Source organism: Theropithecus gelada, chromosome 1, assembly GCF_003255815.1.
Source record: "Theropithecus gelada isolate Dixy chromosome 1, Tgel_1.0, whole genome shotgun sequence".
Lineage (NCBI taxonomy): Eukaryota > Metazoa > Chordata > Mammalia > Primates > Cercopithecidae > Theropithecus > Theropithecus gelada.
Window position 1 is genome coordinate 87,695,897 of NC_037668.1, and position 15,167 is coordinate 87,711,063.

Here is a 15,167-nt window from a genome sequence, read left to right on the forward strand (position 1 = left end):
CCCATGCCAGTCCAAAATTCAGCAGAGCAGTCAAATCTTAAAGCTCCAAAATAATCTCCCTTGACTCCCTGTCTCATATCTAGGTCATATTAATGCAAGAGGTGGGTTCCCATGGTCTTGGGCAGCTCTGCTCCTGTGGCTTTGCAAGGGATAGCCTCCCTCTTGGCTGCTTTCACAGGTTGGCACTGAGTGTCTGCAGCTTTTCCAGGCACATAGTGCAGCTCTCAGTGGATCTACCATTCCGGGATCTGGAGGACAGTGGCCCTCTTCTCACAGCTCCACTAGCCAGTGCCCCAGTGGAGACTTCGTGTGGGGGCTTCAACCCACATTTCTCCTCCACACTGCCCTAGCAGAGGTTCTCCATGAGCACTCCACTTCTGCAGCAAACTTCTGCCTGGGTATCCAGGTATTTCCATACATCCTCTGAAATCTAGGCAGAGGTTCTCAAACCTCAGTTCTTGACTTCCGTGCACCCACAGACTCAACTCCATGTGGAAGCTGCCAAGATTTGTGGCTTGCACTCTCTGAAGCCATGGCCTGAGCTGTACCTTGACCCCTTTCAGTCATGCCTGGAGCAGCTGGAATTCAGGGCACCAAGTCCCTAGGCTGCACACAGCAGAGGGAGCCTGGGCCCAGCCCACAAAACCATCTTTTCTTCCTAGGCCTCCAGGCCTGTGATGGGAGGGACTGCTGTGAAGACCTCTGACAGTCCCTAAAGACATTTTTCCCATTGTCAGCTCCTTTTTTACTTATGCAAATTTCTGCAGTCAGTTGAATTTCTCCTTAGAACATGGGATTTTCATTTCTGTCACGTTGTTAGACTGGAAATTTTCCAAACTTCTATGCTCTGCTCCCCTTATAAAACTGAATGCCTGTAACAGCACTCAAGTCACATCTTGAATGCTTTGCTGCTTAGAAATTTCTTCTGCCAGATATCCTAAATCATCTGTCTCAAGTTCAAAGTTCCACAAATCTCTATGGCAGGGGCAAAATGCTGCCCGTCTCGTTGCTAAAACATAACCTTTGCTCCAGTTCCAAACAAGTTCCTCATCTCCATCTGACACCACCTCATCCTGGATTTCATTGTCCATATCATTATCAGCATTTTGGTCAAAGTTATTCAACAAGTCTCTAGAAGGTTTCAAACTGTCCCACATTTTCCTGTCTTCTGAGCCCTCCAACCCATTTCAACATCTGCCTGTTACCTAGTTCGAAATTTACATCCACATTTTCAGGTATTTTTTCAGCAGCGCCCCACTCTACTGGCACCAATTTACTGTATTAGTCCCTTTTCACATTGCTGACAAAGACATTCCTGAGAACGGGCAATTTATAAAAGAAGAGGTTTAAAGGACTCACACAGTTCCACAGGACTGGGGAAGCCTCACAATCATGCTCACAATCATGGTGGAAAGTGAAAGGCACATCTCACATGGCAGCAGGCAAGAGAAGAGAACATGTGCAGGAAAATCACCTTTATAAACCCATCAGATCTCCTGAGACTTATTCTTATCATGAGAGTAGCATGGAAAAGACCTGCCCCCATGATTCAATTGCCTCCCACTGGGTTCCTCCCACAACACATAGGATTTATGGGAGCTAAAACTCAAGATGAGATTTGAGTGGGGACATGGTCAAACCATATCAGGCACTATGAGGTCAGTCCCCCTCCTGGACCTCTCCTAGGTGCATGCAGCCCCACTATGCCTGACTCAGGCACACTTTCCTAACAACTCAGGGTATCCTGTGTGTCCTGCTCCTCCTCTGCTATAAGTCCCTCAACTTCCAACCTGGTTTTAAATTTATATTGCAGCATGCATGTGTCTGCATCTCTTTGTAGGAGAGTGGTAGAGAGAAGATCCACAGCCTGGGTGCCTTTTGGCAAATCCATGCCTCATCCATGATACCACAGATCATGTTATATTGCTTGCACACCATGTGTCATCCATCAGGCACTGACAAAAGACAAGGGGGTCAGGGGCCCTGGAGCTTCCAAAATAGATGGAAGAAAAAGAGAGTTAGAAGAGTGCATACAGAACAAAATATTTGTGTGGGACAGGAAGTCTTTGGACAAAATGGGGGCTCATATTTTAGAGCCTTTCCATGAGCTTTGAGAAAAAAGAGATATTTTCTTCAGTTACTCACAGCCATCTATTAATTGTGGTTTCTGATTAGTTGTGCTCGCATCCTATTTGGCCCAGGATCCCATTGCATTTATCAGGTCAGGATGAGTTCTCAGTGTTTTTACACTTATTCCCCCAAGTAACAGGTGTGTACTGCCCATCTAGAGTCACAGAAGATGCACAGCAGAGTAGAAATGGAACTCAGAGATGACTTCAACAAAGTCCTTCATTTTACAAATGAGGAAACTGAGACACACAATGTATTTTGGCCAGTGTCCTTTTGAGTCTCCTACTTGGGTGATCTGATTGGGGAAAAATGGAAGTCCTGGATGTTTGAGAAGTTCAAGTTCAAAGCCTGATTTGATTGGTTTTATTCTCAGAATACCACTTGGCCTGTTTTCTAGAGATGCAAATTTCTGGTGGGTTACAAAAAAAAAAAAAAAAATGCACATAGGTGGGGCTCTCACCTCTATTTTTTCTTTTACTAGGGAAGGATCAAAGACTCCTCCTACACATTAAAAACCCAACCATGTTGTCCAGACATACCCTTTTCTTGGCTCCCCAGCTAGCTTAGCAGCTGCAAACATTCCTCCCATCCTTTTCTGTTTCCCTTTCTCACAGCATCAATTTAATTGGCTTTTCTCTGAATCCCAAGCAACAGGAAGAAAGAGCCCTGTGACTTCATGACCCATTTTGTTTTAAGCTATTTAAATTACTTAGGTCTAACTACTTGCTATGGTTTTGATGTTTGTCCTCTCCAAAACATATTTTGAAACTTGGTCCCCAATGCTGCATTGTTGGAACGTGGGGCCTAATGAAAGGAGACTGGGTTATGAGAACATGGGCCTCATGAATGGATGGACGTCATTGTTATGGGAGTGGGTTCATTGTTATGGGAGTGGGTTCATTGTTGTGGGAGTGGGCTGATATAAAAGTGAGCCTGGCACCTCCTGCTTTCTGTCTTTTGCATGCACCTGCTTGTCCTTCTGCTGTTCTGCCATGTGATGACACAGTATGGAAGCCCTCACTAGAAGCTGCCACAATGTCCTTGGACATCCCACCCTACAGAAATGTGAGACAAATAAACTCCTTTTCTTTATAAATATCCAGTCTCAGGTATTCTGTTATAGCAACAGAAAACAGACTAAGACACCACCTTAGGAAAAATGATCTTTTTATAAGGCTTAGCCCAGGTTCCCAGGGAGTTCACTTGTTTGCATTGGTACTGGGGTCAAAACTTCATGTACTATCAGTGTTACCTGGCCTTCTACTTTATAATCCTTATCTTTCTTCAGCAGCCACACCTAGAAAGAGTGAGCAGGATTTTGGCATTTCTGTTTCCCTGCTATAAAATACCAAGGTCAGCCAGGTACAGTGACTCACACCTGTAATCCCAGCACTTTGGGAAGCCGAGGTGGGTGGACTTGAGTCAGGAGTTCTAGACCAACCTGGACAACATGGCAAAACCCCGTCCATACTAAAAATACAAAAATTAGCGAGTTATGGTGGCATGCACTTGTAATCACAGTTACTAGGGAAGCTGAGGCAGGTAAATCACTTGAACCCAGGAAGCAGAGGTTGCAGAGAGCCAAGATCATATCACTGCACTCCAGCCAGGGCAACGGAGCAAGACTCCATCTCGAACAACCACCACCACCACCACAACAACAAAACAGGGCCCAGGGAGTTTAGGCTGGTAATATTAGCCACAAAAAGCTTACGATCTTAATTGCAAGAGAAGATCACACCCACCATCGTTAAAGGCAGTGTGAAACAACATAGGAATAAGTGCCTGATGGAGGATTAAAGGCCAGAAGGTATTGTTAAGGATGAAAAATATTTCCACATTTGTTCCTGAAACCTGTTTCCCAGGTTGGTTAATTGTGGTCACATCCCACTTGGCCTTGGGTGTGTGCTTATGTAAACCACAGAAACTGTTTCAACTTGCTTTCCCTGTCTCTAAATGAGGAATAAAACCTGCCCTGCTGACTTATCAGAGGATCAGTTTGAGACAGAAACAAGATAAAGCATGAACAGTACTACCAAATTGGGGAGCCTTCATAGCTCACTTCTGTGACTGCTCCTAGGGCCCACTTTTAACTCTTATCAACTATTTTGCACCGCTTTGACCTGAGCTTCTCAACAGATCAGAAGCAAATACATATCTCACAGAGGAAGCAGGAAGAAGGCACACTACAGATAGAACTTTTATGAAGTGCCTCATGGTTTACAAACCACTTAAAGCTCACCATTTCTTTTGATTCTTATAAGAACTTTCTTTATGGAAGGAATCATTATCCTCTTTTCGTCTCCTAGATAAAAAGGTAAATTATTTAGCATGTAAATGATTTTCCCAAGGCTAATTTGGAGGAGACAGTAGAGCTGGGATTTGGATCTAGTTTTTTCTGAGTCAAATTCCTCTGATCATTCCTCAAAATCACTTTCATTTTGTCCCATCACATCTGAGCAGGCATCAGTGGCTTCAAAACACATGCCATGTCTTCTTACTTTCCTTGCCCCTTCCTTCCTTCCTTCCTTCCTTCCTTCCTTCCTTCCTTCCTTCCTNTTTCCTTGCCCCTTCCTTCCTTCCTTCCTTCCTTCCTTCCTTCCTTCCTTCCTTCCTTCCTTTCTTCCTTCCTTTCTTTCTTTCTTTTCTTTCCCCTCCTTCCTTCCCTCCCTCCATCCCTCCCTCTCTTTCTTTTTCTTTCTTTCTTTTTTCTCTTTCTTTCCCTTCCTTCCTTCCTCTTTCTTTTCTTTCCTTCCTTCCTTCCTTCCTTCCTTCCTTCCTTCCTTTCTTTCTTTCTTTCTTTCTTTCTTTCTTTCTTTCTTTCTTTCTTTCTTTCTTTCTTTCTTTCTTTCTTTCTTTCTTTCTTTCTTTTCTTTTCTTTTCTTTTCTTTCTTTCCCCTCCTTCCTTCCCTCCCTCCATCCCTCCCTCTCTCTCTTTCTTTTTCTTTCTTTCTTTCTTTTTCTTTTTTGTCTTTCTTTCCCTTCCTTCCTTCTTTCCTTTCTCTCTCTTTCTCTCTTTCTTTCTCTCTCTTTCTTTCTTTCTTTCTTTTTCTTTCTTTCTTTCTTTCTTCTTTCCTTCTTTCTTTCTTTCTTTTCTTTCCCCTCCTTCCTTCTCTCCCTCCCTCCCTCCCTTCCTTTCTTCCTTCCTTCCTTCCTTTCTTTCTTTCTTTCTTTCTTTCTTTCTTCTTTCTTCTTTTTTATTATACTTTAAGTTCTAGGGTACATGTGCACAACGTGCAGGTTTGTTATGTATATATACATGTGCCATGTTGGTGTGCTGCACCCATTAAATCGTCATTTACATTGGGTATATCTCCTAATGCTATCCCTCCCCACTCCCCCCACCCCACGACAGGACCCAGTGTGTGATGTTCCCCTTACTGTGTCCAAGTGTTCTCATTGTTCAATTCCCACCTATGAGTGAGAACATGCAGTGTTTGGTTTTCTGTTCTTGCGATAGTTTGCTGAGAATGATGGTTTCCAGCTGCATCCATGTCCCTACAGAGAACATGAACTCATCCTTTTTTATGGCTGCATAGTATTCCATGGTGTATATGTGCCACTTTTTTTTTAATCCAGTCTGTCATTGATGGACATTTGGGTTGATTCCAAGTCTTTGCTATTGTGAATAGTGCCGCAATAAACATACGTGTGCATGTGTCTTTATAGCAGCATGATTTATAATCCTTTGGGTATATACCCAGTAATGGGATGGCTGGGTCAAATGGTATTTCTAGTTCTAGATCCTTGAGGAATCACCACACTGTCTTCCACAATGGTTGAACTAGTTTACAGTCCCACCAACAGTGTAAAAGTGTTCCTATTTCTCTATATCCTCTCCAGCACCTGTTGTTTCCTGACTTTTTAATCTGCTCAGTGAAATAAAAGAGGACACAAACAAATGGAAGAACATTCCATGCTCATAGAGAGGAAGAATCAATACCGTGAAAATGGCCATATTGCCCAAGGTAATTTATAGGTTCAATGCCATTCCCATTAAGCTACCAATGACTTTCTTCACAGAATTGGAAAAAACTACTTTAAAGTTCATATGGAACCAAAAAAGAGCCCGCATTGCCAAGACAATCCTAAACCAAAGGAACAAAGTTGGAGGAATCACACTACCTGACTTCAAACTATACTACAAGGCTACAGTAACCAAAGCAGCATGGTACTGTACCAAAACAGAGATATAGACCAATGGAACAGAACAGAGCCCTCAAAAATAATACCACACATCTACAATCATCTGATCTTTGACAAACTTGACAAAAACAAGAAATGGGGAAAGGATTCCCTATTTAATAAATAGTGCTGGGAAAACTGGCTAGCCATATGTAGAAAGCTGAAACTGGATCCCTTCCTTACACCTTATACAAAAATTAATTCAAGATAGATTAGAGACTTAAATGTTAGACCGAAAACTATAAAAACCCTAGAAGAAAACTTAGGTAATACCATTCAGAACATCAGCATGGGCAAGGACTTCGTGTCTAAAACATCAAAAGCAATGGCAACAAAAGCGAAAATTGACAATGGGATCTAATTAAACTAAAGAGCTTCTGCACAGCAAAAGAAACTACCATCAGAGTGAACAGGCAACCTACAGAATGGGAGAACATTTTCGCAATCTACTCATCTGACAAAGGGCTACTATCCAGAACCTACAAAGAGGTCAAACAAATTTACAAGAAAAAAACAAACGACCCCATCAAAAAGTGGGCAAAGGACATGAACAGACACTTCTCAAAAGAAGACATTTATGCAGCCAGCAGACACATGAAAAAATGCTCATTATCACTTGCCATCAGAGAAATGCAAATCAAAACCAGAATGAGATACCATCTCACACCAGTTAGAATGGCAATCATTAAAAAGCCCCTTTCTTTCTTAGCAAAATCACACCCGAGGAACAGCGCAGAGGTGGTGACTGACTGGGGAAATAGTGATGCCCATTCTAAACTTCGGGCTCAGCTTCTCATTGTTTGGGGGCCTGAAGGTAAATTTTTGCACAAGGGAAGTGAAGAAAATAAACAGCTCAGTCCTGGCCAACTGTTCTCCGAGGCATGCCCGCTTTCCTGTAAGACAAAATCAAAAGATGGGTTAACTTCTCAGGTGGCATTTGTGCCTAGCAGAGATAGATGTCCTCAATCATATCCCAAAAAACTGGAGCAGAGGAAGGGCCTGTAGGCCCCAGGATGTTATGGCCAGCAGCTTATTTAAGTCTGACAACCACTTGGGTTCATCAATGCATAGAAAGCAGAAGTCCAGGAACACAAAGTCAAATGCTGTCAGGGGTCTGGCATGTGAGCTTCCAGGGTGAAGTTGCAGGGTGTAGGACCATAGAAGTGGAAGGTGAGGGCTGACCTAGAAAGAGGGTGTTTAGCCTAAGAGCTTTAAAAAAAGAATTTAACAAACATGACAAAAAAAGACAATAAAAACAACCAAATATGTTAACTTTTTCAATCCCTACAAAAATTGTTGAAAATACAAGGAATTAAATGTCAGAGCAGAGTTCCTAAGGTATAAGTCATCTTTTCCCTGTGCCACTTTTCGTCCTTAATCATAGGGGCCTTCTGGCATGGGTGGCCCTCTATATTGTGACTGCTTTGGCCTTCGTCCTTCAATGGTTCTTTTTATGCACAGTGGCCCTTTCCCTTTGCAGGCCCTTTCCCTTCCCATTTCTTCTAAAGTGTGGTCCAAGGCTGGGTCCTGGTCTCCACAGCTGATACCTAACACTGTCCTGACCTCATCCCACTCCCTGTTATGTGTGGATGAACTGGAGGCAGAAGGACAGAGATTCAATTCAGCTTCTCCTACCTCTTAACCACATGATTGGGGCAAATTAACCTCTCTAGGCATCCGTGAAAATGTACGTGTGCATATTAGTGAAAATGAATACGTGTTTAAGATGAGAACTTTATATACTGTGTGAGCTACATGCTGAATCCAAATAGGCCAAATAATTTAATAATTTATACCTCAAAACAAAGTATTTTAACATGTCACCTAGGTAATAATAAACAGCTGTACAATTGCTTATTATTAACTGGATCTGGTTAATTCTCAAAAAAATAGAAGAATACAATTTAAAAGATGACCTTTAAAGAAAACCTTTTGGGTGGTAGCATTACTCAAACAGCTTTCTGTATATTACAATTCTTTACTGTGATACTTTCCATAATGTACCTTTTATTCTGAAATAATTTCAAATGTACAAAAAACTTGGAGAGATAAGACAAAGAACCTGGCTCTCCTGAATTGTTTGGAAGTACATTGTCTACATTACCCATGAAATCTTCAGTATGTATTTTCTAAAAAGAAGGACATTCTCCAACATAATCAAAATGCAACCATCCAAGCCAGGAAATTAACACTGATGAATGACCATCTTCTCCTGAGGTCCCGTTCAGGGTTACCAGCTGTCCCAATGTCCTTCATTAGAAAAGGGTCCAGTACAGCCAGTACAGGATCACGGTCTGCATTTAGCTGTCATGTCACCTTAGTTCTTCAGTCTGGAATAAGTCCTCACTCTTTATACAACTTTCATGGCACTGGCCTTTTTAAAGATTACAGACCAGCAGTTGTTTTGTAAATGCCTCTCATGCTGTCTCATGATTGGATTCAGGCTGTGAAGTTTTGCAGTTTTGGTAGGAATATCACCAAAGTGATACTGTGTTCTTCTCTTTTTATCCTAGCAAGTGCTGTACAATTTTGATATGTGACATTGTTGGTAATCACTTGATTAAGGTGGTGTCTACCAAGTTCTCTTGTAAAATTATTCTTTTTCTCTGTAACTAATAAGTACTTCGAGACTATGTCAACAAACCATTCTCATTAAACTGTGATCCACTCTTTTCCATTGCTATTTCTTGACCATATTATTAATTGCTGATAGCTACCAAATTGCGATTTTTAAAATTCTGTCATTTCTTCCACATTTAATAGTTAGCACTCTACTAAAGGAAATGCTTGCTCCCCTTCCCATTTATTTATTCACTCATTTATTGATATCAGTTGGATTCATGGGATTCCTGTTTTTATTCAAAGGGTTATAATCTGTTACTATCATTACTTGTTCTGATGCTCAAAATATTCCAGATTTGACCATTAGACGCCCATTCAACCTGTCACTTCCTGACTTTTGGCACAACAATCTATTCCAGGTTGATCTTATACTTTCCCTTTCCCAGCCCTGGAATCAGTCATTTTTTCCAAAAGTCCTGGTTTCTTTTAGTGGATAATAATATGTAGAAATCAAGATCTGGGCATTAGGCATGCTCATTGCTCTCCAGATATTGTTGCCCCTCGCTCATATCGGTGGCCAGAGCTAGGGAATATATGTATGTATATAATGTGGGTATATGTCCAAAACTGTGTGTGTATACATTATATATATATACACACACACACACACCCCATATTTAATCTACATTTCTATATTTATTGACTTATCTATTGAAAATCTGAGTTCATTATAGATTATCTCAGATTCCAATCCAACACCACAAAGTTTGATTTTCTCCCTTTCTTTATTTGCAACTTCCTCTCATTATCCTCAATATATTTATTTATTGGATCAGTATCCCTTGTATATAACTTACCCCTCATCACTGCCACAGCCACCCTGTGCATATTCCACCTCATACCATTTGTGCTCTGAGACCAGCTCTCAGCTTCCACCACCCCCTCCCCTGTGTGAATGTCCTCCTCGCCCCACTTGGGCTACATTACCCCACACAAGTCACTACCGCCATCTCTATTGTGTGCATTTTTAACAGCTTACTTTCTCCCTAAGTAATACATATTCACAGCAATAATTTAAAAAAGCATGACAAAGAAAAGTATAAAGACAAAACCATAAAATGTTTGTAATCCCATAATCTAGACAAAACCATTGTCAACATTTTAACATATTTCCTTATTGTCCTTGTGGAGATTCTTTGTACATCATAACAAATATGATTCCCTGTAGTCAATTCTCTATGCTGCTTTTACCTCTTTGTATTTTCCCATGTAATTTAATATTCTTGGAAATGTATGTATGCCTAAGTTTTGTCCTCTGTCTGTAACAGGTTGTTAAGGAAATAAAGTTAGATCATATATGCAAAAGTGCTTAGTAAAGGCAAACGTGCTTCATGGTTATGTCATTATTATATTATTTGTGCCTGTGTTTCCCACCAGTGTGTGTCTAATTCATCTCTGTTCCCCTCACCTTTATCTCTTTATCCATCACAAATAGTACAATTAGCAACAGGTTAAAATGATACCAAATCAGTTTATTGTAAATATACCCAAGATTCTCCTAAAAGAATCCATATATCATGGCAAACTGGACCTAGCAAGTCAGGAACCAGGATTAAAGAACTGGCTTCATCAGTAACCAGCTGTGTGACTATTAGTAAACCATTCATTCTCGCAAAGCTAAACTTATCTCATTTGTCAAATGCATGAAATAAATTCTCTCCTAACTATGTTACACGGCTAGGCAAGGATCCCAATGTAATGGCAATGTGAATTTGCTTTTAAAAGCATGAAAATTAGGACTGTTAGGTGTCATACTTATGCCTGGAAGAAAGGAAACTTGGCTCCCATCCCTGGTGCTTCCCCAAACTATCACTAACCAAACAGGCCAGTTACCTCAGTAGTAAAATGAGAGAATTGACCTACATTTTTGGCAAATTTCTTTCCAGCCCTATCTCCTAGAATCTAAAGATTTTAACTGGAAAGAGAGGAACTGGGTTCATGTATTTCATGAAGTTGCTTCCTGCTTTGATGGATCAAACAGGAAGCATTTAAATGAGGAAAAGTAAATATAAATTTGCGGTAAAACTTTGAAACCTGTCCTGATTATGCACACTTTAGAAGCTGTTACATCTTGTAAAGTGAGGACTTCGGAAGAGTCCTCTAGAAGACTCTTTACCAAGAGTAAAGGAACAGCAAGGAAAAGCAACTGCGTGCCAAGAGTGGGCATGTGATTAAAAAGACAGTTGTGTTGATGTTTTGTTAACCCTTTGGATTCTTCAGATTTCTATCTCCTGATCCATTTAACTGGTCCTCATCCTATCACATCTTCTGTGGGACATCCCAGATACATTGCTTGCCTTCTATGAATTTCATTCTTCTCAGAAAAAGAGATGGTAAGAACAAAGCAGCCTCAATTTCCCCCTCTTCTTGGATCCACATCATTTGTAATGTGATGTCATAGCTCTTCCCATTAAAAATTGTAGTAATATCCCCTCCCCTTAAACTGGGGCTGGCCTTATGACTGGCATTGGCCAACATAATGCAATGGAAGTGATGGTGTGTCAGTTCCCAGTCCGGACCTTAAGAGGCCTGTGTACTTCCATTCTCCCTCTTTTGACCTTATCACCACCATGTGACTAAGCCACGGCAGCTTGCTGGAGGATGAGGGATAATGTGAGAAGGGCCTCACTGTCCCAAATGAAGATATCCTAGATCAGCCATCAGCCTGCTGACCTCTAGTCAAGATCAGAGAGACCAAGGGGGCCGAGCCAAGATTGGCAGAGCCACATATCTGACTTACAGACTTGTGAGCAATAATTCATGCTTACTGTTCTAAGCTGCAGAGTTTTGAACTGTTTGTTATGTAGCAATATGCTAACTGATGCATGTGTTATGAAATTAGTGAATCTTAAAGTAGAGAGGACTTTAAGTAAGCTACATTCTAGTCTTACTAGAGAGAACACTAGACTAGAAGTATAAAAACTTGAGTTTTAGGTCCTGTTCTGCAAATTCCTTGAGCATATGATCTTGGATAGGAAACAACTCTCTCTTATTTTTAGTTATCTTAAATTAAAAAGAGATCCCAATTCATTTCCTGCCTATTAATAACTGGGCTGTTGTAAGGATTAAATTAGACAATTTTCTTGCAAATGAAGTCTCTAAGAGGGTGCAATACAACTCTCAATAGCAAAGCAGCAGTGAGTCACTGCGTATAGTTTTTAAAAAGACTACTGCTAATTCAGATAAGATAATTTTTTAAAAACGGGAGACATGAAGCAACTCTGAGAAAGAGGCTTGTGATACGAAGAAAAGATATCCAGGCATCACTTAGCCCAGAGTATCCTTTTTCCTTTTAAAGCCATGGCCTTCTAATAAGATTCCTCTCATCACAGTTGCAGATGGCATTAGGTGAAGCATTTTTGTGGAATGTAGAAAAGGTCACATTTCTACCATTTCCACATGGATGTTGTGCAAGAGTCAAAGAACAGGAATAATTAATTATAATAATTGGAGCATAATAGCTGAAACGTTGTGCTATAATACAAAATTTGAAACTATCGTAGACAGGAAGACTGGAAGATATTCCTACATCTTATATCAGCTTTCACATTCGAAGTGAATTGTCCAATGTGAGCGGAGGTGACAGAATCAGATGAAGAAAGACAAAGACAGCACTGATCGTCAGAATCAGCCCAGAGACATCTAAGGCAAGACAGCACAAGACAGCACAGTGGGAGAGCATGGGCTTCGGAGTCATACCAACATGGGTCATTCTGTTTCTGTCCTTTCTGAGCCTTAGGGTCATCCTCAGCAAAATGATGTTGTCTCAGAACATCAATACGTATTTTAAATTAACAATAAGAAAACTATCATGCATTCCACAGGGTAAGTCTGTGTAGCATTTAGTTATTTTCAGTAGAGAGTGTTAGGAAGAACGCACATTTTAGTTTTTGATAAATGTGGTCGACACTGATCCTAGCTCTGCCACATGAGTTTTATGACTTCAGTTTCTATACTGGGTTAAGCTTCAGCTTCCTCATCACTAAAAAGTGGTTACAGTAACATAAACTTTATATGATTACACTAGAACATATGCACCATGGGAGCAGTTTTGTTTTGTTTTGTTTTGTTTTCTGTTTCACTCATTCATTGTCATATCACCAGGGCTGAATGCTTGACACATAATAGATGCTCAATAAATACTGATGGAACTAAAGAATTGTGAAATTATTTGAAATAAACTATGCAACATATCTAACTCAAAACCTGGAACATACTAAGAATTTTTGTTATTGATTTTTCAATGTCATGAGTTAAAAATATATTTTTGGACCTGGTTATCTTAAAAACAGGAGAAAAAAGAGAGTTTTCACTGCCTCTTCTTTCTTAATTTTCAAGTTACACATTATATAAATGTATTAATTAGATTTAAAAAATGAATTAAAATTACAAAGGCCAAAGAACCTTTTCGAGGGCGTACTTAGAGAGTAGAATCCAATCTAGTGAAGCCACTGACTGATGCCCATGTGGCAAATAAGTTTCTCCTTCCCCTTGTCCCTCTCTATCTCCTTATTATAGATCAGTTCTATTTCTCTGTGAGTGGGCAGTCCTTAAAAAGAACTGAGGACATTTTAAAATTTAGTAAAGATGGCAGCACTCCACCGGGTGCAGTGGCTCATGCCTGTAATCCCAACACTTTGGGAGGCCGAGGTGGGTGGATCATCTGAGGTCAGGACTTCGAGACCAGCCTGGCCAACATGGTGAAACCTTGTCTCTACTAAAAATACAAAAAATTAGCCTGGCATGGTGGCGCATGCCTGTAATCCCAGCTACTTGGGAGGCTGAGGCAGGAGAATCACTTGAACCCGAGAGACAGAGTTGTAGTGAGCTGAGATCACGCCATCGCATTCCAGCCTGGAGCAACAAGAGTGAAACTACGTCTCAAAAAAACAAAAAACAAAAAGCAAACAAACAAAAAGCAGCACCCAATCCTCTTTGTGAGCTGGAAGTGGAGTCTGGGTCTCTGTCCCCAGTGTTCCAGAGGACAGAACACAGGAAAGCTGAAATCTCCAGCAGAGGCAATGGAGGGCTTAGGAAGTAAGGGCAGGCTGAAGCAACGCCCAGCCCTGGAAATCCCAGGGCTGACCCCTACAGCAAGATGGAGTGATTGCACTGGCCAGGCTGTCTGGAGATGTTCCAGTGAAAGCAAGGGAATACAGGGAGAGAGCAGGGGAGCGTTGGGAGAGGGGCCCTGGACTCCCATATGCCTGTTTATTACAACTTACCTATTGAGAAGGGTAGAAAGGCTTCTCTTTTCTTAAACTGTCCATTCTCCAGAAAATGCTCTGGATTGAACGTGTCAGGGGTGGCCCACTCTGTGGGGTCCCTGTGCAGTGCCGTCAAATTGGTCAGGATCATGGTCCCCTAGAGAAAGCAGCAGAGACTCAGGCAAGGCTTGACCCATGAAAAAGCACACCAATGCAGAGGGTGGTCATCCTCGGGCTTCCATGCTGGAGGCTGAACATACTCTGAACTGCCCCACCCTCCCCAACTGCAGTACACAGTCTCCTGTGTCCCCCAACCCAGGACCCTCCTCTTTGTCTGGGACAGCCTACAAATTAGATTGGATTTCCCTGCTGGGAATTTTAACAGGGATGTTTGGCTACACTTGAGTGCAGGATGGATCTTCCTTACAGGGACAGGTCAGTTTAGGTAGGTCTCGGAGGGAGGGGACGTGAATACACTGATGAGAGAATAATCCAACAGTCAGTCTGCAGTGTACCAAAACCAACCCAGCTGCTCAGTGAAGCTATAACGATGGCGGCTCTACAAAGGTAAAAGACATCTCATTCATCTTGGCTTCGCCATTCTCTTTCCTCCAATGTCTAGTACACGGTACCCCACTCCCCACAGTAGGTTTAGTAATAGAATCAGGCAGACCCATGAAAGGAGCCCCTGTCCACCCAGGTATATATTAAGAAACACAGGAGTTCCCAGAGGGAGCTTTTCCTTTACTCTGCCTTTATCCAACCCATCAACGAGATTGGTCAATGTTACTTTCACCTCCATTCCATGTCCACCATGCCCACTTAGTCCAGACTTCTTCCCGGCTTGCCTGGACCCCTGTTACAGTTTCCTAACTATACCCCAAATCCTGTCGCCCCTTTCAATCTGCTTCAGACTCTGGAAGAGAGTGAGCTTCCAGCATGATTTGGTCATGTCACTCCCCACCCCCACAGCCCCCACTGCTCATATCTAGGACTTGACACACTTCAGTAGTCACCCATTGC

General features: G+C 41.6%; 1 protein-coding gene across 1 annotated transcript in view; it reads right to left on the reverse strand.

The window, feature by feature from the left end:
- Positions 1-7,014: 7,014 nt before the first annotated feature.
- Positions 7,015-15,167, reverse strand: part of LOC112630798 (cytochrome P450 2J2) — a 31,847-nt gene continuing 23,694 nt past the window's right edge. The window contains exons 8-9 of the mRNA XM_025395419.1: positions 14,163-14,301; positions 7,015-7,208 (exon numbers count right to left, since the gene is read on the reverse strand). Coding sequence (XP_025251204.1) covers positions 7,030-7,208; positions 14,163-14,301 — 318 coding nt within the window. The 3' untranslated portion in view covers positions 7,015-7,029. The remainder of the gene's footprint in view (positions 7,209-14,162; positions 14,302-15,167) is intronic.